General features: G+C 47.8%; 2 protein-coding genes across 3 annotated transcripts in view; one reads left to right on the forward strand and one right to left on the reverse strand.

Annotated features, from left to right (window-relative positions):
- Wnt5b (Wnt family member 5B) overlaps positions 1-25,602 on the reverse strand; it is a 107,551-nt gene that overhangs the window by 21,862 nt on the left and 60,087 nt on the right. The gene's annotated exons all lie outside the window — the stretch shown is intronic.
- On the forward strand, positions 20,226-23,047 carry Fbxl14 (F-box and leucine rich repeat protein 14). Its single transcript, XM_050148597.1, has one exon. The coding sequence runs from the start codon at positions 20,365-20,367 to the stop codon at positions 21,565-21,567; it is 1,203 nt and encodes a 400-aa protein (XP_050004554.1). The 5' UTR covers positions 20,226-20,364; the 3' UTR covers positions 21,568-23,047.

The following is a 25,602-nucleotide window of genomic DNA, read 5'->3' on the forward strand; positions in this document are numbered from 1 at the left end:
AGTGCTGGGATTAAAGGCATGTGCCACCACAGCTTGGGTTTTCACACAGGATAAAAATAAACTACAGCTTTTTAGAGCCAATGGAATCTTGGGGGAGTGGAATGTTACAGGGGTCGGCATAACCTCAACCAGCACAAAGCCTTATCTTATCTTCTTTGTGTTAGATTCACCTGCACACTTTTCTGTTATTGGTGTTGCTATGGATTGGACCCAGCCTTGGGCACACTAGGCAAGCACACTATCACCAGGTCACGCCCCTGCCTGTGTTTTATGACAGGCTCCTATAAGTTGCGCAAGCCAAGGGCTTGGAACTTGTGATGCCTTTGAATTGGCCTTCCAAGTGTCAAGGATTGCAGGTGTCTGTTGGGGCATTTTGCTGGGTGTATTTGAAAACTGACCCTCTTAGAGTGTAAACTGGTTCACATTATGGGAATCAGCATGGAGGTTTCTCAAAAAGCTAAAAATAGAACTTCCATATGAGTTAGTTGTATCACTCCTGAACACAGTCCCAAAGGAATTGCATCCTACTACAGAGATACTTGTTCATTCATTATTATTGCTGCTTTATTCACAATAGGCAGGAAATGGAATCAACCAAGACATTCATCACTAGATAAATGGATAATGAAAACGTGGCAAATAAACACAATGAAATTTCATAAATAAAAGCATGCAGTTTACAGGAAAATGGATGGAGCCAGAACTGGGAAGTCATTTATTAAGACAGGTAACCCAGACTCAGAGAGGCGAATCCTCACTTCACTCTCATGTGTGGATCACAGCCTTTTGTTTGCTTGTTTTTGAGACCGGGTCTCATTGTATAGCCCGGCTAGCCTGGAACTCCCCATGTAGACTAGGGTAGTCTCACTCACAAAGATCTGCCTGCCTCTGCTTCTTGAGTGCCAGGATTAAAAGCATGAGCCATTACAACTGACCCTGCTTCTAATTTTTTTTAAATATTTATTTGTTTACTAAGCATATGTTCATGCATACGAGTGTACAGAGAAGCCAGGATTCAGGCACCTTCTTTTTTTGCTCTGCCTGTTCCTTTAAGGCAGGTTTTCCCCTGAACACAGAGCTTGGTCTTTCCCACCAGCCAGCAAGCCCCAGGGATGCTTCTCTCCCCACTCTTCTTGGAGCTGGGACAACAGACATCTGTCAGACACCTGCTTGCTATCTCCGTGCTGGTCCAACTCTGGTCCTTGAGATTCTGTAGCCAACTGCTCTTGACTATGCATCCACCTCTCCGCCCCCGAACTTTTATATTTGTGCATCCACCTGGGAGTGAGAGAGCAGACAGCTGTTGGAAAACTAGAAAGGGACCATAAGGGGGGGGGTAAATAATTTCATCAGAAAATGGCCCTACAATTAAATCCCAGTAAATGTTACTTATGCTATATTTAATATCTATAAAGTCAAGATTATTTTGATTAATAGCTGACCATTTACATAAAACAGGCCTCTTTTAGAATTTAGAGGTTTGGGGGTTTTCTTGTTATTAGACAGAGGCATCCAGCTTCCTGCTTCTTTAAGGACAGACACTGAATGAGGGAACAGTCCTCCAACCCCTATTCCTGAGGGCATATGGCATTTGCCTACCTGAAAAGACAGGAAAACACAATACTGTTGAGGTATTTTTAAAAACCTGAATATTCCAAGCATTTTTATTTTTCCATTGTGAGTGAGTGTGTGTGTGTGTGTGCTACAAATACACATGCCACAACGCCTGTATGAAGGTCAGAGAACAATTGTGGGAATCGGTTCTCTCCTTCTACCTTGTGGGTGCCAGGGATTGAACTTGGGCACTGAGGCTTGGCAGCACGCGGTCGGGCAGCAAATGACTTTACCCGCCCAGCCTCCTGGCCCTTCAGCCACTGACATGAAGCTACTGACCATCCAGGCTTAAATGGCAGCACATGGAGGTTTACTAACGTGACTCCAGCCCTACACAGTGGCGACACTTCTCTACCCAATCGTCTCTATTAGACAATGAGAGAGGAGGCTGGGTGTGCAGCTAAGCGCTATGGCACTTGCCCAACCTGCCTGGGTCCATCCTAGCATGTTGAGGGAGGGGACATCAGAGCCAAAGCCACACCACTGAGTTCCATTGTTAATACCCTTCACGTTTACTGACCAGTGAACAGGTCTGGTTTATCAAGCTTGCTGGGCAATTGCACTTTCAAATAAGTTCATTTTTAGAATTTCCATCTTTTAATCAAAGCAAGGCCTAATAACTAAGCTGACTTTTAGTATTCACAATAAGTTAGCACATTTTAAACTGCATTTCTCTGATGCTCAGTGCGGGCATAGATATCTTACATGTCTATTAGGCATCTGCAATGCCTCTTTCATAGGTCATTGATTTTTAAAATTAGGAATCTTACAGAAGGAGGCATCCCCCTGTGCCTGCTAGCAGGTGGCCAACTCTAGCTGTGGTATCTGAATCAGCTTAGTCCACTCGGTCCTCTAGTTGGTGCAGCCTGTGCCTCCCAGAGTATGCCCGCCTGTCTTTCACCGTGTATAAATGGAGTTTCAGCACTGCCAGCGGTGCTATCGGCTCTGTGTTTATGCTTTCGGTGACATCTCAGTTGAGGTCAAAGGGATTGCAAATCTCACCCAGGACCCAGAATTTGACTGAGCTGGGGTTTCTGCTTTTACGTGAATATAGGTTCTACAGGGAGTCCTTAAACCATACCGCCAGTGACACACAAGGCAGATGGATCCTTTGACTCAACTGGCCAGGAAGACACTAGCTTTACCCGGCTAAACCTAGCTTTAAAAAAATGTTTTTGCCAAAGAAATCCTGTAACTCGATCTGTGTTTCCATCACGCTGGGAGAGGAAGTGTGGAATCAGAGCGCTTCTCTGGCTCCCCGCAAACCTCCCCTGTTTTTTGTTTGTTTCTTTTTGCCCAGTCACTTTTCCAAACCTAACCACACTCTGCAGCCACGATGCTGTCCTGAAGTCACCCTGTGTGTCTAGATGACAAGGTGCTGGTAAAGTTGACTCGAATGAGGAAAACGCCACCCCACTTCGCCATCTGGGTTCCTTCAGCAAAAGGAAATAACGCTTTCAAAAACACTTAAAGGTATTTTAAAATACCTTTAAGAAACAGTGGGCCAGGCGGTGGTGGCGCACGCCTTTAATCCCAGCACTTGGGAGGCAGAGGCAGGCGGATCTCTGTGAGTTCGAGGCCAACCTGGTCTACAGGATATGCTCCAAAGCTACAGAGAAACCCTGTCTCAAACAAACAATAAACTAACAGTGGGCCTGGCGAGACAACTCGACAGGTAAAGGTGTTTGCCACCAAACCTGACAACCTGAACTCAATCCCTGGGATTCACATGGTGGAAGACGAAAACCGACTCCCAAAAGTTGTCCTCTGACCTCCACACACGTGCCATATTGTGTGTGCACTCAGGCATACACATACAAACACAAAAAAACCAATAAGCAAATGTAGCAGCAGCAGTAGTAGTAATAATAAAAGAAACTGGCAGGGAGTTCTGAAATTCTGATAAACATCCTCTGTAAAACACTTTTAATGGTGGGTGACCAAAGCTACTGCCCGGGAAAGAGCCCAGCAGATCTGCCCAGACAGTGCAGAAATGGATGAAGGGATGCTCTCAGTTCTGCACAGAAGGGGCCAAAAAGAGCTGGGGTGCCCAGCATTGCCATCTCCTTGATTGCCTATGAGTGGTGTCTTTTTGTTATTTGTTTTGTTTTTAGATTTTATTTATAGATTTGTGTATGTCTGTTTTAGTATATGCAAGCATGCATACATTCAAAAGGGCGCATGCATGGGCCTGTGGGGGAGGGGGCCAGAAGGGTGGGTAGGATCCTTAAGCTGGAGTGCTAGGCATTTTTTTCTTTTCTATTCTTTTTCTGCATGATGCCTGGATTAGGCGGTGCTAGCATCCAAACGCTGGTTCTTATGATTGCGAACCACTGAGCCATCTCTTTTGTCCCAGCCTCCTTTTGTTCTGCTCGTGTATAGCCCATATAGAACACCACAGGAAGCTTGGGCAATGGCAGCACCCAAAAATGTGAACCCACACACTCACATCCCTTCTGCCAGGGAAGCTAGCACCCTAGGAAAATTTCAGTGGTAAGAAATGAGTCCATGTTTGTGTCAAGGGAAACCACACACCCAAACACTAAAAGCCAATGTCAACACAGAAAGGCAATGGAAAATAGCCCCGTATCACACAGATGGAATACGACCAGATGTGTGTGGGGGGCAAGCTTAGGGTGGTGTGCAGCAAATAATAAAATTACTGCTTCTTTCCACCATTAAGAAAATACTATCAAAGACTGAGGCAAAAGCAGAGAAGCCTCTCTTGGCTTCCACTCGGCTCCAGGCAGCACTCCCGGACCTTATAGATTGAAAATCAATCTCTTTCCCCACATCTCTCTCACCCTAAGTACCTCAGCACCCCAAAACTTATCCAGGGAAAAGCGATCAGAATTCCTGTGACTGTTCTACACTTTTTCTCTCCTTTGTAACATTTTTATTTACTTGTTTATGTGTGTGCACACATGTGTGCGCCTATCAGAGGATAACCTGTGGGAACTGGCTCACTGTCCACCATGTGGCTCTCAGGGATTGAACTCAGACTCTTGGGCTTAGAGGCAAGTGCCTTTATCCATTGAACCATCTTGCCAGCTCTTTTTCTTTTTCTTCTTGAGAAGGTTAGCTCAGGAGTGATGCTTGGGTTAGCCTAAACTTCTGGGCTCAAGGGATCCTCCTTCTAGCACCTCGCCCAGTGGCTAAGATTAGAGAGGAGGCCTGTGGGACCCAGCCTAGAGTTACTGCCCCACATGCCTTGGGCTGGGAGCTGGAGAACTCTTGCCTTGGTTCGGCAGTGTGAGCAGGCAGTTAGTGAAGAGGCAGTAATCCCAGACCCAGAGGTAGGGCCACACAACCTTCCTGTTTAGGTCAAGCTGCCCAGTCTGCAGAGCACACAGAACTTGAGATGATCTATCTGTATGCACAGAAGTAAATCCTTGGCCCATTATTCCCGAGGTCATACACAGAAACAACCTTTTAAATTATAAGTGACACGTCTAGTTTATTTCCATTAGAAAAATACATCTATAGCTGGGCAGTGGGTGGCACACAACTTCAATCCCAGCAGTCGGGAGGCAGAGGCAGGCAGATCCCTGTGAGTTCGAGGTCAGCCTGGTCTACAAGAGCTAGTTTCAGGACAGGCTCCAAAGCTACAGAGAAACCCAGTCTCGAAAAAAAGAAAAATACAACTCCATATAATTTTTTACTTGTACCATTCTATTAGTATTTTAATCGTGTTGTACATATCTAACATGAGAACTAGATATTCACCACATTAGATTAATACCGTTTAATTGAATTAAGTGTATTAACTACGGGATAACCCATCTTTTGCTTTCATTTTACATCTGTGGCTATGAGTCCTCACTCATGTTAACAACATAACTATAATTTGTCACATCAGTACAGGGTTCATTAATCTTTGATCCATGCCAGATCTCCCTCTGATATAATAGTTCCATAACTTCAGATACTTTGGTCATACTTACACTTTCTAGTTGTAAAAACTAAGATGTCAATTTGAAAAATATGATGAAATTTCCCGAGGAAACAACAGCATGGCCACTTACAGAGATGCTGGGAAGCCAGGGCTTTAGTCTCAGCAAGGCTTCCCTGGGGCAAGGCAGCACCTTGCTCAGCAGCTCCACAGGGAGAAGGAAAGTCCTCTGTGGGGGTCACTGGCAGCGTGCAGTTACCTCGGCCAGTAATGCAGGGTTCTCGACACATCAGCCAAGTCCCAGCCTGCAGCTCTCGGTTCCGGCCTCGTCTGGGAGAGCTTGCTACCTGTCCTGGTCCAAACCGGCAGGCACTCAGAGGACCCATGCCTTCCTGTTCTGAGAATCAGTCCCATCCATGACAACAGCTTAGCTGTGGGGGCCCCATGGCCAGGCCCTTGAGGCTTCCTCAGTACTGGTGACTTTTCTGACCAGGGGCAACATGGTAATGTTTCTTTCTTGTAGACTTTCCAAACCTAAACTTTTAGAAATGCATTTTTAAGTTTGCATATATGCATATATAATATGCTGAGCATATTTCACCCCATACTCCCAACTCCCCTTTCCCACTCTTCCCTGCTCCTATTAGCATCCTTTGTCCCCTTAGTCAGTTTTACTTCTATTTTATTTTTTGGTTTTTTGAGGCAGGGTTTCTCTGTGTAACAGCTCTGGCTGTCCTGGAACTCACTCTGTAGACCAGGCTGGCCTCGAACTCACAGAGATCCTCCTGCCTCTGCCTTTCGAGTGATGGGATTAAGGATGTGTGCCACCATGCCCGACTTTACTTCCATGTTCATTTATTCATGTGATTTATGTATCTCTATGTAATCCAGAAACCACAAACAACAGAAGATATGCAGTGTTTGTCTTTCTGAGGCAGGCTTAACTCACTTAACATGATGATCCAGCAACATTTATTTCCCTACAGATAACACGACTTTGTTCTTTTCTGTGCCTGGAAAAATTCCATTGTATGTACATATCACATTTTCCTAACCAGCTTCTCTGCTGACAGATTTTTTTCAATGTGTTTGTTACTAGGATATAGGAAAGCTACTGATTTTTTTTTGTATAGTAAATTTATATCTTGCCACTTTGTTGAAGTTACTTATCAGCTCTAAGAGTTTTTTTTTTTTTTAAAGAAACAAAGAAACGGTTTCTTATGTGTAGGATGATATCATCTACAAATAAAGATACTTTGACTTCTTTCCTGCCAATTTTTTTTTTATTGAAGCAGAATTTAGCATAATGTAGACTCTTGCCACCTTTAATTCCAGTACTTGGGAGGCAACAGCAGGCAGATCTCTGTGAATTTGAGGCCGGCCTGGTCTACAAAGTGAGTTCTAAAGCAACCAAGGCTACACAGAGAAACTCTGTCTGAAAAAAAAGAAACAAAATGTAGACTCTTAAACACAAGGTTTGCTATATTTTCACCTACACATACACAACACAAGCAATCATCAGACCATGAACAAGCCAACCAGCATCCTGCTGCAGACAATGCATGGAGATTCCAGAAGCAGCACAGATGAGGTTGGGGGTGTGGCTGAATGGTAGAGCATGTATGTGCTTGACACGTACCAGGCCCTGGGTTCCATCTTTACTGCAAATTCTCCCCTAAACCTACAACTTGTTATTGTTGATTTGATTCCCATATTTAGATAATTTGCTCTCATTAGGGACTTGACAGGGTGGGTAGTCAACTAAAAAAAAAAAGTATGGGAAAAATGCTAATGTTTAAGAAAACATTCAAGGTTTAGGCTACTCTGGCCACTTATTTACATTGCTCACTTTCAGAAACAGGGCACTGTGTAACAGTTTAACCACCACGTGTAAGCTTGGTGTGCAACACCAAGAGCTTCCACCTGCCTCCAACTCCAGTTACTTGGCTTGGTTTGACTGTGTTCTGAGGCAGGATCTCTTGTATCCCAGGCTGGCCTTGGAACTCACTACGTAGCTGGTGACTTTGAATTTCCCATCCCCCTGTCCTCGCCTCCCACTGTTGTAGTACACGGCACCGCCACTCCCATTTGATTTGGTTTTATCTTTGTATGGGACTTTCTGTGATGGAACGGCAATGATTTACGATGTCATTTGGGTTTTTAATTCTCTCTTTTCCAGATCTGCCTCAGAATCCAAATGAACAGGTTAAAACAAAACCCTCTGGAACATGACAAATGCATTGGATTTGAACAGATCTTTCCCAGGTCCTTGCACAATTTAAAACGATTTACTGTTGGCCATTTCAGGCAAGGGCTTTAAAATGCTCAAAATGTAAGCATTTCCTATGTCATACAAAATAACAATGAGGAATGTAAGCACAAGTTTACTTCTCAGTTTTTGTAGCAATCAAAATTCTCTTCCTATGTACCTTACAAGTGTTTGGTTCCCTCCACCTTTGAGACAGGCTGGTCTTGAACTTGTTTTGTAGCTGAGGCCTCAATTTACAGGGTTTTTTTAATGAATGTCAGGCCTATCATGAAAACCAGGTTTGAGAGCGGTAAAGCGCTGGCCTGGCACATACGAGGCCCTAGGCTGGATGCCTGGTACCGCAGGAAAGAAGAGAAAGAGGGGCAGGAAGGCATGGGGGAAGGGAGGGAGGAAATGACTTGTCAGGGTATAAAAAGCAACATAAAGAGGCAAATGTGCAACTTTTTTATTTATTTATTTATTTATTTATTTATTGCATCAACTTTCTGAGCATCTGCCGTGCCTGACATATTCCATATGACATCATGACATAGTACAGGACCCGACACTGTTGATGAAGTCACAAAGCCTGCTACAGCAACCTCAGCTCTGCCGGGAGCACCACTTTTGTTTTTTAGTACACATAAGGCTTTTTTACGTTAAACCACACTTAGAGTTAGGTGAACAGAAGACTGGAGAACCGGGCTGAAAGAGGACTCCAGAGGAGGTACTCCCCACTTTCCCACGGCCCCTCAACTGCCTCGAAGGTGGGTGGGGCGCAGGCAGACTTCCCTTGGGATTTCTCCTTTCCCTCCTTGACTGCATTTCCCTCAGTGAGCCAACCTACTCACCTAGGAAGATGTGTGTGTGTGATCAGGTGTCTGTGTATTTTCCCCAATGCCTATTTTTTACCTATAATAATAGTTTATTCTTATTTTACATCCACTGCTGTGTTCCGGCATGTGTGTCTTTGTGAGGGTGTCAGATCCCCCGGAGCTAGAGCTACAGAGGGCTGTGAGCTGGCATGTGGGTGCTGGGAAGTATACCCGGCTCCTCTGGAAGAGCAGCAGGTCCTCTTAACCAGCGAGCCGTTTCTCCAGGCCCCTACCAATGTCTCATTATTAAATCACAGAGAACTACTCAAATAGAGAGCAGAGAGGTCATGTGAGCACAACACACACGCAGCATTGGTGTGAGCTGGTGCTCTGAGGATCGGAGGATCGGTGCACGCGACCATAGCTGCTCCCAGGACCCCACGGAAGGTTTTTATTCTGTGTCCTATTCCATCATTTATAAAATAAGAACAACAATACCGTCATTATATCTCTACACAGGACATTCAGAGCTGTACCAAGACGCGACCACCTGAGCACTAGGATTTGTTGTTATGCCAGAAGGTGACATCACTAATTTATAGCCTCCCAACCAGTTACACCAAGAAATCCTCAGGCTGTAGGATTAGTTGAGAGGCAGAGCACTTGGGCAAACACACAGAAGGCCTTGGGCTCTGTCAAAACACAACAAACAACAGTGAGAAAACTACATCAATAAGGACCTGTGAGTGCTTCCAACAGTGGCATCTACTACTCGAACAAATTACTTGACTTTAACAGGAAAAGTTTAAGGTCAAAGGTCAAACATAGCGTCATCTGTAACCCTGGCCAGAGAGGCTGAGGAGGATGGTGGAGAGCTAGTGTCAAGATGCCCTAGACTACACAACGCGACTTCCCTCTCCAAAGATTAAAAAAAAAAATCACCATGAAAGGTAAAGAGCAAACAAAAACCTCACCAAACTGTAAGTCTAAACTTGTGCCAACTTTAGAAAAATCTAGGCAGAATTTTCACACAGAATTATGGCAAATACTGACCTTTTAGCAACTAGCTGTGATTCAGGGACCACAGTTGTACTTGCTATCAGGAAAGCTGTGATCTGACTTCCTCAGCGTCTCTCCTGGCGTGTGGAGTGACAGGAAGCAAGGCAGAGTCTCCCTCTAGAGTCTGACTTTTGCATTAGACTTTGGACCTTCTCTTGGCAGAGAAGGGGACCTGGATGTGAACTCTCCAGCAGGGTTGATCCCTAAGATCCTACAGAGATGACATTATGTAAGGGATATCAAGTACCTGGGTCACCCACACAGGACTTTCCAGGAAGACCTGCTGTGCCCAGAACCCAGGGCAGCCACTTTCAGGATAGCTCAGCCGGGCTCCAGACATGGAGGTCCCAGGACAGTCTGAGATAGCTGAGGTGACCCTGCCTTCCCCCTCTAGCCTTCTGAAATATTTATCAGGATTTGATAATCTCAGAGATGCCCCAGACACATGACCTACAGGGCAGAGAGAACAAGGCCTGAGAGACAGAAGCAGCAGGGTCAGCTGTCTGGCCAAGCTGCTGCTCAACTCCAAGACTCAGCTGAGTCACCCGGGCCTGCTTCCCTCGAAAGGCAGAACCGAAACTTGTCGGAGATGGAGCTTCTTTCTCCTCCATTCCCACTTCAGCCCTAGCCTTGATGGTCTGCATACGGCCTTGGATGCGGTAATCATCCCAACACACAAAGATGAAGATGTACTTGGTAAGGATGGACAATCCAGGGCTCACTGGGAACGAGATCGCTCTTTCTTCCGGTTTGAGTCCCTGAGTTCCATCCCAGCAGGTGGGAGAAGACATGGAGCTGTTTCATGGGTCCGGGGCTAAGAGGGATGTGACCACTAGAGGGTGACAGAATTACACACACACACAATCCAAGGTCTTTTATTGAAAGCTAGAGCTAGGCATAGGCCTGAAGGAATAAACACTGTATAGCTTTTCTCCCCGGAGGGCATTCAGCACCTACATGTGCGCTTATGCACACACACCACATAAAATACCCCCACACACACACACGCACACTCACACGTACACACACTGACCCATTTAGCTAGCAAACCAACCATCACCTGCGGCCAGATCTGTTTGCCACACAGTTAATATGCCAACAGCAGGTACACATGGCATCGCATACTGACCGTATCACAACAGGCAAAGCATGGTGGGTTGGTCTGGAGTGTACAAACTCCACCACTCAGGAAAATGAGATGGGAAGATTGTGGTTTAAAGCCAATCCACACTACAGAGACCCAATTCAAAACAACAATCGGTTCTGCCAACTGTCCAATACTCAGTGCAGTGGTTTTCTTCTTGGTAACCTTCTTCAAAGTTTGGAAATGAAGCCCAGCTGCCGTGGTAATCAGATGGAAGGCTCATCTATGAATGGACCTCAGGACAGCAACTGGGCCACAGCTCGTGTTCAGAAAGCACTGGCTGTTTCAGTCTTGGTCTGGAGCTGTCTGGGCTCAAGCTGCTTGGTCCTCGTATGCTCAACTATGGAAAATACTGGGCCAACTTCGGAGGAGAGATGGGGCTCCCTGTGGTGAGCCTGTTCTACGTCTGTGCCTGCAAAACTCGTGTTCCTTTCACCATGCCACTTTGTTGGTACCAAAGGGAACATGGTCTGTAAGATGAAGATGGAAGGGGATGGGCCATAGGCCTTTTCTATATCTTTTTTTTTTTTTTTTTGGTTTTTCGAGACAGGGTTTCTCTGTGTTTTTTGGAGCCTGTCCTGGAACTAGCTCTTATAGACCAGGCTGGTCTCGAACTCACAGAGATCTGCCTGCCTCTGCCTCCTGAGTGCTGTGATTAAAGGCGTGCACCACCACCACCCAGCTTTCTATATTGTTTTTGTTTTACCAAAAGGGTAAGCCTTTAAAGATGCCAGGACCCCCTGCACATTAAACAAATATTCTACCAAACAAATGCAATTTAGCAAACCTTTGGAATTGTTTTTATTTATGTGTATGTGTGTGCATTTATGTGAACCATATGTGTGCAGGTGCCCAAGGGCTGGATAGTGTGGAATTATAAGAGGTTGTGAGCCACCATGTAGGTGATGAGAACCAACCCAGGTCCTCCATAAAGAGCAGTAAACACTCACAGTCACTGGGCCATCTCCCCAGTGACTGACATAAAGCTGTTGCTAGACGCCAGGGCTCTTATGCTGGGGACCACAGGGTAGGAAAGGCCATCCCTGCTTTATCCAGATATCTGGAGGTAGATCTTGGAGATAGGATTGAACATAACAACAGAAAGGTTTTAGGAAGGGAGGCAAGACTTGAGTCAAAGGCACAAACCCTGGCTGTCCCTCAGAGGGAGGGCTTTCTCACTGTGCTTTTGGGTCACTGGTCTAGGGGACTCTTCTTGCTCAAAGCCATGCCCAGGGACAAGCAGCTACTCCCTTGGATCCGAGCTCTGCATCTTGGTATGTTTCTGTTCCTCTAACTTCTAGATATCTCTAAAAACAGGAGATAAAGTCTAAGAAAGGTTTAACAACCAGCCGTGTCTATCTGTATGACCCACATCTGTGGGAGGTTTTATTCTTTCATGGTACATTAACAAAAAACAAGAACTGGACAGTGGTGGCGGCAGCGGTGATGGATGGCTTTAATCCCAGCACTTGGCAAGCAGTGGCAGGCGGATCTCTGTGGGCTCAAGTCCAGCCTGGTCTACAGAGCAAGTTCCAGGATGTTCAGGGTTTTTGTCTCAAAAAACCAAATAAACAGAAAAGGTAGGCAGTAAGCGTTATGCAACTTTAAAAAACAAAAAACAAAAAAAAACCTTTATTTAACTTCTTTTATGTTCATTAGCATCAAATCCTCTGGAACTGGAGTTACAGACAGTTGTAAGCTGCCATGTGGATGCTGGGAATTGAACCCAGGTCCTCTGGAAGAGCAGTTAACTGAACCATCTCTCCAGTCCCAACATTTTTTAAATTTTTTTGGTTTTTCGAGACAGGGTTTCTCTGTAGTTTTGGAGCCTGTCCTGGCATTAGCTCTTGTAGACCAGGCTGGCCTCGAACTCACAGAGATCCGCCTGCCTCTGCCTCCCGAGTGCTGGGATTAAAGGCGTGAGCCACCACCGCCCAGCCATTTTTTTTTTATTTTAAAGAGGTAAGTTTTGGGGCCTGGAGGAATGACTCAGTGGTTAAGAGCACTTTTTCTTGGAGAGGACATGGGCTCAGTTCTCAGCATCCACATGGCAGCTCACAAGTAATTGTAACTCCAGTTCCAAGTGTTCCAACATGTCTTCTGACTTCTGGGGGCTCCTGCACACATGCTACACACACACACACACACACACACACACACACACATACACACACACACATCCTGTCTGTCCTGGAACACACCAAGATCCACCTGCCTCTGCCTCTGGAGCGCTCAGATTAAAGGCATGCGCCACCACACCTAGGCTCTAGAGATTTTCTGTTTGGTAGAAGTGAAACTCCAGCTAGGATTATGGTGGTTCGTTTTAATCGTTAGTGTGGCATTACCTAGGGAGTCTTAATGAGGGATTGTCAACATAGGGCTGGCCAGTGCACATGTCTGTGAGGGACTGTGTTGACTGTCTTATTCTTGGGAAGTGGGTGGTGCCACTCCCTGGTTTAGGGCCCGGGCCTGTATAAGCACGGAGAATGCTAGCTGAACACCAAGCATGCAAACACTCCTTCTCTATCTATCCGTGCTCCATTGTGGATGTGAACTGTTACTTCCTGTTCCTGCCTTGACTTCCATTCAAGAATGGGCTGTAGCTGGAATTATAAGCTAAAATTAACCTTTTCTCTCCCAAGTTGCTTTTTGTCAGAGTTCTTTTTTTCCTCTTTCTGTCTGTCCGCCTTTTTTTTAATATTTATTTTATTTATTTATTATATATACAATATTCTGTCTGTGGGTATGCCTGCAGGCCGGAAGAGGGCACCAGACCTCTTTACAGATGGTTGTGAGCCACCATGTGGTTGCCGGGAATTGAACTCAGTACCTTTGGAAGAGCAGGCAATGCTCTTAACCACTGAGCCATCTCTCCAGCCCCCGCCTTTTTTGTTTTTATTACATTTTATTTTTTGTTGATTTTCAAGACAGAGTTTCTCTGTGTAATAGCTCTGCCTGTCCTGGAACTTGCTTTGTAGACCAAGCTGGCCTTAAACTCAGAGAGATACACCTGTTTCTGCCTCCCAAGTGCTGGAATTAAAAGTGTGCGCCACTACTGCCTGGCTAGACAGAGTATTTTATCACAGCAATAGAAACGAAACCAGGACATCAAAGAAGTGGGGCCTTTGCCGTGATAAACCTGACTGTGGCTTTTGAACCTGTGGTCGGGGGAATGTGGAAGGGTTTGGTATGCTGGGCTAGAAAAGCTCCCGAAGGCTGGATAATGGGCCACCGCAGTGGAGTCTTGGAAGACAGTAACTCAGACAGTGGAGGCTTAGCTCACGAGGTTTCAGAGAGGCGAGGACTGTCAGGAACTGGGTAGGGGCCATTCATGGGATATTTTGGCCAAGAACCTGGCTTCATTCTTCCCAGGTCCTGAAACTCTGAGTGAAGTTGGATTTAAAGAAAATGGACAGGTTTAGCAGAGGAAATATCAGGATGGGACCATTGCTCAGCCAGCGCTAAAAAGCAGCTGTAATTATAGAGAGATCAGCACTGACGTGAATTCCTGCACCGCTGAGAGAATGGAAACATATCCTGAGGGCGAGACCCTGCCTCAGTGGAGGCTCTGTCTCGGGAAGATTCAAATTCCTCTCAAGGAAGAAAGCAGAAGAGGAAGGGGTTGCTGTCCTCGGGGGCCACTGCTCAGGAAAGCGGTTCCCTCCAGGCGTGGTGCAGACACTGACAGAGCTGTGGTCCAAGGCTGACTCAGATAAGCTGCCACTGAGTCCAAACGTGCAAGCTGCCGAGACTGATACTAAACCCCCATGGAGCACCGTCCCCTCGGGGTGATGAGCCAGCGGTCATGTCCGTCACGTAAGTGACAGTACTTTGTTCTTACTGGAACAGACACTTATTTGGGTCATAGCTTGGTCTTTCCTGCATGAAATGCTTCTGCCAACACTACCATACTTGGACTCAGAGGATGCTTTATCTACTCTCACGGTATTCCACACAGCATGGCTTCTGACTAAGAAACGCACGTCATAGCCGTCGAAGTGGGCCCATTTCCACGGGAATCTTAATACGGTTGTCACAAGGGCTGGAGAGCTGGCTCAGAGGTTAAGAGAACTGACTGCTGTTCTGGAGGTCCTGAGTTCAATTCCCAGCAACCACATATTAGCTCACACCCATCTATAATGAGATCTGGTGCCCAGAACCCTATATACATAATAAATAAATTTAAAAAAATATGGTTGTCACATACAGAAGCAGATGGCTTGACTGGACAGCGGAATAGCTTTTTAAATACACAGCTACTGGGCCAATTGGGTGGTAATACCCTCGAGGGCTGGGGCAGAGTTCCCCATAAGGCTATACATGCTTTGAGTCCTGTTTTTCCTTTAGCAGGGATTCATGGGACCATAAATCAAGGGAGAAAAAGGGAACGGTTCCACTCACTATCACCCCTAGTGGCCCACTAAGAAAAAATTTGCTTCCTGTTCCCAGGACCTTATACTCTGCTGGCATAGGGAGACCTTATACTGCTCCAGAGGGAGAAAGTTTCTGCTAGGAGACACAGCAAACGTTGCATTGAGCCGTAAGCTAAGATTTCCCCTCTGCTTATGTTGTTGGGTTTCTGATCACCTTAAACCAAGGGGCTAAAACAGGAATAACGGTGTTAGGAGGGGTGACTGATACAGACTACCGGGGCAAACTGGATTGTCTGTCTACAAATAAGAGATAAGGAAGATTATGTTGGGAGTGGAGGAAGAGATCTTTTAGGGCAGAGGTTCTCAACTTTCCTAACGCTGTGACCCTTTATTATAGTTCCTCATATTGTGGTGATCCCCCCCATCATAAAATTATTTCATTGCTACTTCATAACTGTAATTTTGCTACATTATAAATAATAATGTAACCATCTGATATGCGAGTCCCCAAAGGGGTCATGACCCACAAGTTGAGAACAGCTGCTCTAGGGCATTTCTCAGTGTTACTATATCCTGTGATTAAGGTCAACGGGAAACTACCACAGTTCAATCTAGGCAGGGTGATAAATGACCGAGACCCTTCAGGAATGGATATATGGGTCACCCCTCCAGGACCTACTGAGGGAAGAAAACACAGAATGGGGAGTGAAGGAAGGTAGTTATAAAAACCAGCTAAGACCATGTGACTAGTTACAGAAATCAGGACTATAATTTAGCCTGTCCTCGAGGGAAGTCAAGGCATGAACCTGAAGGCCGAAACTAAAGCAGAGGAGGAATGCTGAGTCATGTGACTCAGACTACTGTTCATCTACCTTTCTTACACCTCCCAGGGTCGCCTGCCCAGGGGTGGCACTGCGCACAGTGGCTGGGCTCGGCCACATCGACCATTAATCAAGAAAATGGCCCTCAGACTTCCCGGCAGACCAGACTTCTGGAGGCATTCTCTCAGTTGTGGGTCCCTCCTTCCAGACGACCCTAGCTTGTGTTGACAAAAACCAAAACAAAAAACCAAAACAGCAACAACAACAACAAAAAACTGACAGACACAACCTTATTTGTGCTTGTTTACACAAATGTTAAGCAGATATTTGTGTTTTCTTGCCATATGATGGCTCACAAGTATCTGTAACTCCACTTCCAAGGGATCTGACGCCTCATCTAGCCTCCATGGGTACCAGGCACATATATACATCACAGACATATATGTAGGCAAAACATTAATATACCCAAAATAAAAATTTTTAAATTAAAAAAAAATTTAGTAATCTGGGGATATAGCTCAGTTTATAGAGTCTTTGCTTAGCATTCACGAAGCCCCAGGTTTGCTCCCCCACAGCAGAGGCCGGATGTGGTGGTGCACACCTATACTCCAGCATTTAGCAAGTAGAAGCAAGGTAGGAGTTCAGGGTCACATTCTGATACATAGTTCCAGTTTAAGAGGCTTGTCTCAGAAAAACAAAAGGATCTAGGAATGGAGATGGTGGCCTTGCTGGCTCAGCCAGAAAACACAGTCCCGTTAAGCCTGAGAACCCAGTTCAACCCCTAGACAATGGTGGAGGGAGGGAACCACTTCCAGAATTAAAAAGAGCGTCTTGCCACGTAGCCCAGGCTGGCTTCACATTGGCTTTGCTCCTCCTGCTCAGCCTCTTTGGACAGCTGAGAGTATAGCAGTGTACAGGCAGGTCTGGCTTCTGAAAAGATTCATCTGAAGCCTGAATTAGAAACAAGGCACATGGGGAAGTAAGGGGCTCTCCAGACTTGGGCTGGGCTCTGTGGAGTTGCCATTGGAAGGCGCCTGAAGGCACCAGGACAGGAATAGTGTTAGATAAGGAAACTGAGGCCCGGAAAGGGAGGCCATTTTCACAGTGTCAAAACAGCCACCAGTGACTCAGCACAGACTCATTCGGGGCCATGCTTTCTCCCTATTGGTGTTTATTTCCTGAAATGTTTTTTGCTGCTAATGAATATGATAATCACATAGCTGAAACTTCTTCTAACTTAAAATTGAACACCTTAGATGAAGAGCTGTGTGTCAGTAAAAATTCTAGCATTTAATTCAACAAAGTTTTGCTGGAAGTAGAACAGGTGTTCAATTTTTAGAGGTGCCGTTGGATGACTGTTCTGGGGAGAATGGTCTTTCTTTAGAAATAGGGTCTTTTTTTAGAGATAGGGTTTCTATGTGTAGCTGTCTGTCCTGGAACTCGCTTTGTAGATCAGGCTAACCTCGAATTTACAGAGATCCACTTGCCTCTGCCTCCACGTACTGGGATTAAAGGCGTGTGCCACTGAGAATGACCTTTCTAGGCAAGGAAAAAAACCTCAAAGTTCATACTGTATAGGTTAGGCCTGACACTTTGCTTTGTGTGAAGTGGGGTTAAGGCACACTAAGGCAACTAGAAAAGTTTATAATTTCACAGTTATAATTTCAGCATTTAGAAAGGCAAGATAGGAGGATTGTCACTATTTCCAGGACAACTTTGGCTACATAGCGAGTTCCAGGACAGTCAGGAAAAGAAAAAAAAAGGTAGAAGAAGGTAAATGTAGGTGCTTTGGAATAAATACAAAGACATCTACATTCAAGCATCAAAATTGAGGGACTGGAGAGATGGCTCAGTGGTTAATTCCTGAGTTCAATTCCCAGCAACAACATGGTGGCTCATAACCATCTATAATTAGATCTGGTGCCCTCTTCTGGCCTGCAGGCATACATGCAGGCAGGACACTGTATACATAATAAACAAACAAACAAATAAATAAAAGAAACTGCCCGAGTCTTTTTTTTTTTTAAAATGTGCCTTTAAAGTCAGGCAAGATGGTCCCATGGTTAAAGAGACTTGCTTTCAAGTCTGATGACCTGAGTTTGATTCCTTGGGCCAACATAGTAGAAGAGAACGAACTCTCAAAAAATTGTTCTCTGACCTCCACACAGTGTCATGGGGCTGGCTCACTCACTTGCATGTGCAAAGGCATGCACAGGAGTGTGCGCGCGCACACACACACACACACACACACACTGAACAAAAAGTGATAAAAACCTGCTTGGGCTGGAAAGATATTTCACCAAGAAAGGAGCTCACTGCAAAGCCTGTGAGCCTGGTATCCCACTCCAGGCCTCACAGTAGCGGGGAGAACGGTTGTGTGTCGTCACATGTCCAGCCGTGACACGTCCCGTGTTGCCATCCCTCCCATCCCAGTTCCATGTCCCGTGTCTCCCCTTTGAAGCAGAAGGTAACCCAGTTGACCGCACCTGCTGAGTACAAACTGCGGTCTAGGCAGAAGGTGTTACTGGACTCAGGAGGTATCTTTGGTAATGTGGTCTATTATTCTGGAAGGCCGTAAAAAGCCTCACAGAATGTGACGTGTGAGATAACAAGGCTGCACGGATGAATTTTAGACTCTGCATTTCCTGATTTAAGAACTGGTGGGATTTACTGTTTATTACGCCTGTTAGTACTTCTGTATGGACTTGGGTCTAACAAGTATCTCCTACTTAGGAAAGAGTGCCTAAAAACTTAGGAGACCATATTCCGAATTGGAATTCATCTAAAATCTTCAGAGAGAGATGTCAGCCAGGAAGTTCATGACTAAGCCTCCGGAATCCACGTGGTAGAGGGAGCGGATTCATTCCCTCAAGCTGCCCTCTGACCTGTATATGCTGTCTGTAGAACACATCCACCCCTCCCCACCATAAACAAATACAACGTAATAAAAAAAAGTTCAGTTTCCCACAGACGCAAGGGAACAGAGAAGTTACAAATCGTGCACCTAGATAAAAAACAGTCTGACTTATCTAATAATTCACAGGGTCTTTTTCTCTGAACAGGGTCTTTTTCGCTTGGCTCAGGGGTAGTAAAATTAAAATTTTGAAATCCTACCCTTCATGAGGACATTTAAGACCCAAGACTACATTGTAGAATTGAGCTCTGCCCTAGTTTCATAAAACACACAGAAAGCACAGGGCTGGAGGGTCTTCAATCAAACCTACCCGTGTATGTGTGTCAGCACATAGAATGTATGAAGTGTTCCTACAGCGGGGCCATGCAACCTGTGCTCTAGAAGACAAAACCCGGAGGAGGCTAGGCAGGAAAGGAGAGGGCAGAGTTTTGACAAATAAAGTTGAAAGGGAAAGGAACTCACATGGGTTTACGGAAACAACCAGATGGTAGGAGGAAGGCACACTGGACAATTCCAGAAATTTCTACAGCGGGGACTGTCAAACTACGCTGACTAAAACCCAGTTTCTCCTCTAATTTAAGACTCAATACCGAGAGAAAGGAATGGTGGGATGGCCGCCCGATTGGGGCAGTGGGTGTGGTGAGATGGTTAAAGGCGCTGCGGGAAGCAGACAAGTGACGACTGAGTGTGCGGGCGAGCCAGGACGCAGAGGAAGCGTGGATACCGAGGGGGCGGACGTGCGCTCCCCGGCTCTCGCAGGGGCTGCGTGGTGCGGCGCGGCTGCGGACCATCCCGGCGCGGATGGGGTTAAGCGTCCGCGGCCGAGGGCAGAGCCCGGTTGCCAGGGAAACGGCTCCGCCAGTTCCGGCGGCGCGGGCGCGTACCACTGAGCGGGGGAGCCGGCGCGGAGGACGCGGAGGGCGCAGCGCGGCCAGCCGACTCCGGAGGTGCGAGCCCGCTGGCCCCGGTGACTCCGTGGCGTTCCGCCGCCCGCAGCCGTGAGCCGGACTCGCCCGACCCAGGCGGGGGAAGAGCGGCGCGCGACGGCCTCGGAGTCTCCCCCGCGCGGCGGCCGAGTGCGGGCAGCCCGGGGCTGGGCGGTTTGAACCGCGGACGGCAGACAAAGGCAGCAGGAAGCCGTCCGTAGCCCGAGCGCCCGGCCCGGGCCTCGCCGGCGCGCGCAGTAGCGACGCGGCCGGGCGCGGGATGCCGCAGGGCGCGGGGCGGCGGCGGCGCGCGGGCGCGGACGCGGCGCCCGCCCCGGCCGGGATGTGAGGCCCGAGCGGCCGCGCGGGGGCGGGAAGGGCGGCAGGAAGGAAGCGCCGCTCGGACGCGCCGGGAGGAGGAGCGGCGGCCCGGCCGGAAGGCGGGGAGGGGCGGCCGTTGGCCCGCGGCGGCCCCGCTCTCGGCGCCTCCCGGGGCGGCGGCAGCGGCGGCGGCGCCCGCGCCTCCTGCAGCCGGCGCGGCGTAGCGGCTGAAGGAAGATGGAGACCCACATCTCGTGCCTGTTCCCGGAGCTGCTGGCCATGATCTTCGGCTACCTGGACGTCCGAGACAAGGGTCGCGCGGCGCAGGTGTGCACGGCCTGGCGGGACGCCGCCTACCACAAGTCGGTGTGGCGGGGCGTGGAGGCCAAGCTGCACCTGCGCCGGGCGAACCCGTCGCTGTTCCCCAGCCTGCAGGCCCGGGGCATCCGCCGCGTGCAGATCCTCAGCCTCCGCCGCAGCCTCAGCTACGTGATCCAGGGCATGGCGAACATCGAGAGCCTCAACCTCAGCGGCTGCTACAACCTCACCGACAACGGCCTGGGCCACGCGTTCGTGCAGGAGATCGGCTCGCTGCGCGCTCTCAACTTGAGCCTCTGCAAGCAGATCACCGACAGCAGCCTGGGCCGCATCGCCCAGTACCTCAAGGGCCTGGAGGTGCTAGAGCTGGGGGGCTGCAGCAACATCACCAACACCGGCCTTCTGCTCATCGCCTGGGGGCTGCAGCGCCTCAAGAGCCTTAACCTCCGCAGCTGCCGCCACCTCTCGGACGTGGGCATCGGGCACCTGGCCGGCATGACGCGGAGCGCTGCCGAGGGCTGCCTGGGCCTGGAGCAGCTCACCTTGCAGGACTGCCAGAAACTCACGGATCTCTCCCTGAAGCACATCTCGCGAGGGCTGACGGGCCTCCGGCTCCTCAACCTCAGCTTCTGTGGCGGCATCTCGGACGCGGGCCTTCTGCACCTGTCGCACATGGGCAGCCTGCGCAGCCTCAACCTGCGCTCGTGCGACAACATCAGCGACACGGGCATCATGCATCTGGCCATGGGCAGCCTGCGCCTCTCCGGTCTGGATGTGTCTTTCTGTGACAAGGTGGGAGACCAGAGTCTGGCTTACATAGCCCAGGGACTGGACGGCCTCAAGTCCCTGTCCCTTTGCTCTTGCCATATCAGTGACGATGGCATCAACCGCATGGTGCGGCAGATGCACGGGCTGCGCACGCTCAACATTGGACAGTGTGTGCGCATCACGGACAAGGGCCTGGAGCTGATCGCTGAGCACCTGAGCCAGCTCACGGGCATAGACCTGTACGGCTGCACCAGGATCACCAAGCGCGGCCTGGAGCGCATCACGCAGCTGCCCTGCCTCAAGGTACTTAACCTGGGACTCTGGCAGATGACGGACAGTGAGAAGGTCAGGTGAGGGCGGCAGTTCCATTCCCCTGCCCCGCCCTGCTCACCCCACGACCACCGCTGTTCTCGCACACTCACACGCGCACTTACACGTTCATGGCCGTGGCCGCCATGGGGCCACGACGCAAAGCCTGGGCTCTTTTCTCCTAGGGCGCCCCTCCCCACTGCATCTGGGGTTCTTCTGCTCCCTCTGCCCACTCTCCTCTCCCAGTGGGTGGAGAGATGGACGCTGCTGCTTCTCTGCCCACTCTTCTGCAGGGTATGGAGACTGATTCAGCCACCGCCAACTGTATCTCCGGGCACTGCATTTGGAAATGGGGTGGGGGCGGGGAGGGACTAGGCGGTTCAACCCCGAGGAGTTGAGGAAAGATGTCTGCCTTCACTTACACTTCATTTGGATACTGTGATCTGGTTTTTATTTGGAAATATGTAGAAAGCGAGCGCTGCTCCACCGGTCTTTTCACCCCTCTGTAAGCCAGTCTCCATCACCGCCCCTTCGGCACTCTGCGACCCACTCGTTTTTATCTGCTTTCCTCTTCGTTTTCAAAGAAATCTGAAGTCATTGTCCTCCCTTTTTTTCTGCTGAGTATATTCTATATATTCTATATATATATATATATAAAAGCTTTATATATATATATGTCTGGCTACCTCGTTTTAGTTTTTTTTTCTCTTAAACCCTGGAATTCTACAAGAGAGATATTTTGAGATTGAAACATTTTTGTGCCTAGACTGGAAAGATGCCCACTGGGTTTGTATGTCTTTTTTGTTTTGACTTCTTGCCACCCTCCATCTACCCAGTGTGTCCCCACTTCCGCATTCTGGCTGTGACTTTTCTTTTTCCCCTTGTCTATTGGGCTTTGAAGACCCAACCATGTTTCTCAATCTTGATTTAATTTATAGCACAAATGTACGGGAGAAATGAGAGAACTGCCTTTTTGTTGCTTGAGATGCAGACTGAGTCTCGAAGAGGAGTATTATATATGCAAATTATGCCCCACCCCAACCCTCTTCCAAGTTTTCCCACAAAAAGGTTACCTAGCGAGGCTTCCTGTCGGGAGAGCTGAGCGTAGGCCTGCAGAGAGCCTGGGGCTGTACTGTGAAGGGAGGAGACTGAACTTCACGTCTATCTGTGTTCTGTTTATCAAATGGGAGCTTGCGGGGCTGAAGAGCTTTTGTTCTAAATGGAGGAATAGATGGCTTTATTTTGGTGGGGGGTTGGGACTGTGGCTTAAAAAATCGCTTTTGAGTAGGATGTATATTTTTGTTGGATATTTTGTTTGTTTATTTTTTTAGAGTCCTCCACAGCAACATGAGACCATGGAGAAACCCAGAGACCTTTATCAATTAATTGTACTGTTTGTGAATTTGTATAAATGATAACAAAGATCCTCTTAAAACGTTTATATTCTTACAGTAAAAGGTTAAACTGATATTTATATAATAAAAGAGGAAATATGAAGTATGTTTTTGAAAAAAAACACAAAATCCCCCCTTGTATTGTGAATTATTTTTAAGGCATTGTGTGTTGGGTATATGCTAAAGTGGGAGGCGCTGTGTATACCCTAAACGGAAGTAGGGCGTAGAGTTCAGTTTGTTCGTGTGGAGTAAGTTCATGGTTGAGAATTTCTTCTGTGTAAGGTTTACCTCTGACATCCAAATGTGCTGTTTCTAGAAATGGAACTACACTGGAGATTTCTATAATTTCTGGTTTTAAATTGTCAACATGGAAACTGAAAGAAAATGAACAGAATGAAACTTTTTTTTTTTTTTTTTAAAGAAACCAGACTTGGAAGAGTCAGTTTCCCAGGGCGGCCAGTTTCTTTTTGTGGGGGGTGATGGTGGAAGTGAGCTCAAGGGGTAATCCTGAGGAACCGGGTCACGGGCTCTGGGCAAGTCCTATGGGTGTCCCACCCTGAGAGCACAGTGTAAGAGATGAGGGAGCCCAGCCATTGTTCAGGGTAAGTGGAAAGCGCTCCGAGCCGGCCGGCCTAGTCATGGCTGGCCTAGTCATGCGTGCTGATCTGTGCGTGCAGGTCCAGCAGCAAGGGGGCAGCATTGCTCCTCTTTAACATTCCCCTCCAGGCCTGACTGCCAGCAAGCACTTTCCTGGGGCATAGGGAGCCTGGCCAGAAGTTCTGGCTCATTTGCATTTTAAGCCTTTGTAGTGCCCAGGCTGACCACTCTGCCACTGGTGAGGGTCTAGGCTGCATTCAGGGTGGAAAATGAATATCAATAATTTTAGCAGTTTCCCTCCCTGTGAGTGCTCACACAGTTCTGCGGGTTCCAGCCCTGGCTTTGGATAGGTGGACTTTGTTCCTGAGGTCATTTTCTCGGCTTTCCTAGATCAGCCCATCCTTCCAGACAGGGCTAGAACCCAGGTTGAAAATAGCACAAAAGCTGCATTGTTCCTTCCTGGAGTCACCAAAAGGGGCTCTAAGTGAGTCTGACACTAGATCTGTCTTCCCTTTCTTTAGGGAGGGGGGAGATTTCTATTAAATGCTATTGCCTAAAGGCAAAACAACAGGGACCCCTAGCGAGTGGTCTGAATGAGACCTGCTTCCTAGGAGTCTGACCCGGCTCCCAGGGTTTCACAGCCATAGCCTCCTGCCTGAGAACTGGAACACTCCTAACTCACACCGTGCTAACATTCTCATCTACCATGTGAGATAATCCCACTACCACAACTTTGGGACATTTTCTGTTTCTTTTGGACGTTTGAGGGGCTGGAGAGACGACTCAGTGCTTAAGAGCGTCCATTCGCGGTGGCGTGCAGCCTCCTGTAGCTCCATCTCCAGGGGGATCTAAATACCTCTGGCCTCGGCACCATCACGCACAGGCACGGGCACACACATAGAAGTTTAAAATAATAATAAATATTGCAAGGTTGGTAAATTAGTGTTTGACAGTTAAGGTCATGGGTCTGGAGTCCCTGGCCTGAACTAGGCCAGCATCTGGCGCTTCTCTGGAAAGAAGGGACCACAGGCCCCCATGTCACCCTTTTTGAATGGAAAAAAAGAAATATATGTTGGGAATCCTTATGGCCTTCACGTGGTACTGTTAAATTCTAATCCTTCAAGAAACCTGCTGAAACGTCTCTGTTTTTCAGGTGGGACATAGATTGCCTTACCTTGCCTAACCCTGAGGGAACCATGATTTGAACTAGCCCCCTTCTAAGGAAGATCTAGTGTCTGGTTCAACATTGGTTTCCTGAGAGATGACCCTTGAGCAGATGGAAGCTGGGTGTACTCTGTGGAGAAGCCTGGGCTGTAGGTACTGCTTCCAAGAGGAAGGGTACAGGTACAGGAAGGGTCGAGCTGGTTGAGGCTGGAGAGGGGTAGCTCAGTGGCAAAGCACCTGTCTACAAACTCCCCAGCACTGGAAAAACCAAAAACCAACCAACCAACCAGGAACAGTAGAGAGAGTGAGTGAGTTCCTGTACATGCAGGAACAGTAGAGAGAGCTCCTGTATATACAGGAACAGTGTAACAGTATAGAGAGTGAGTTCCTGTACATTTGTGAGTGACAGGAAAGCTAAACGGTACTTTGGGTTAGTCACTTTTCAGAAAACAAAAGGTTCAAGGATTTGCTGAAACTGAAGGAATGAAAAGGCATGGTAGCCCATGCCTATAAACCCTAAGAGGCTGAGGCAGGAGGATTACTTTAAGTTCAAGGCCAGGAGTGAATTCCTGGTCAGTCCCAGTTACAGAACCAGGGTAACAGGAGAGAGAAAAAAGCCCCTGGGGGAGTAGGTAGGGGTGAATCGGTTATAAACTTCAGCCTTCTCCATATAGTGAGTGTCTGTAACTGCAACTTTAAATGAGGCTCAGACAGCTTCTACAGTGGCACAGAGCTACAATGGGCCTCTGGCTACATGCTAGGGGGTGGTGCAAAATTCTCCCTCTTGCTGAATCCCTGGGGCATTGCTGGCAGGAGGGGAAGTCCCCTGGACTTAACTCTGCCAGAGGCCCTTCCAAGAATGCTGCCCACTTCACACTTACTAAAACTGAAACCTGGCGCCAGGACCCTTAAGAAAACAGGTTTT

This window comes from Alexandromys fortis, unplaced genomic scaffold (assembly GCF_014885135.2).
Source record: "Alexandromys fortis isolate MF-2015 unplaced genomic scaffold, M_Fortis_MF-2015_v1.1 scaffold_59, whole genome shotgun sequence".
NCBI lineage: Eukaryota > Metazoa > Chordata > Mammalia > Rodentia > Cricetidae > Alexandromys > Alexandromys fortis.

Excerpts from the sequence above, each read along its gene's own strand:
- Fbxl14 (XM_050148597.1), top strand. The coding sequence starts at position 20,365 with ATGGAGACCCACATCTCGTGCCTGTTCCCGGAGCTGCTGGCCATGATC.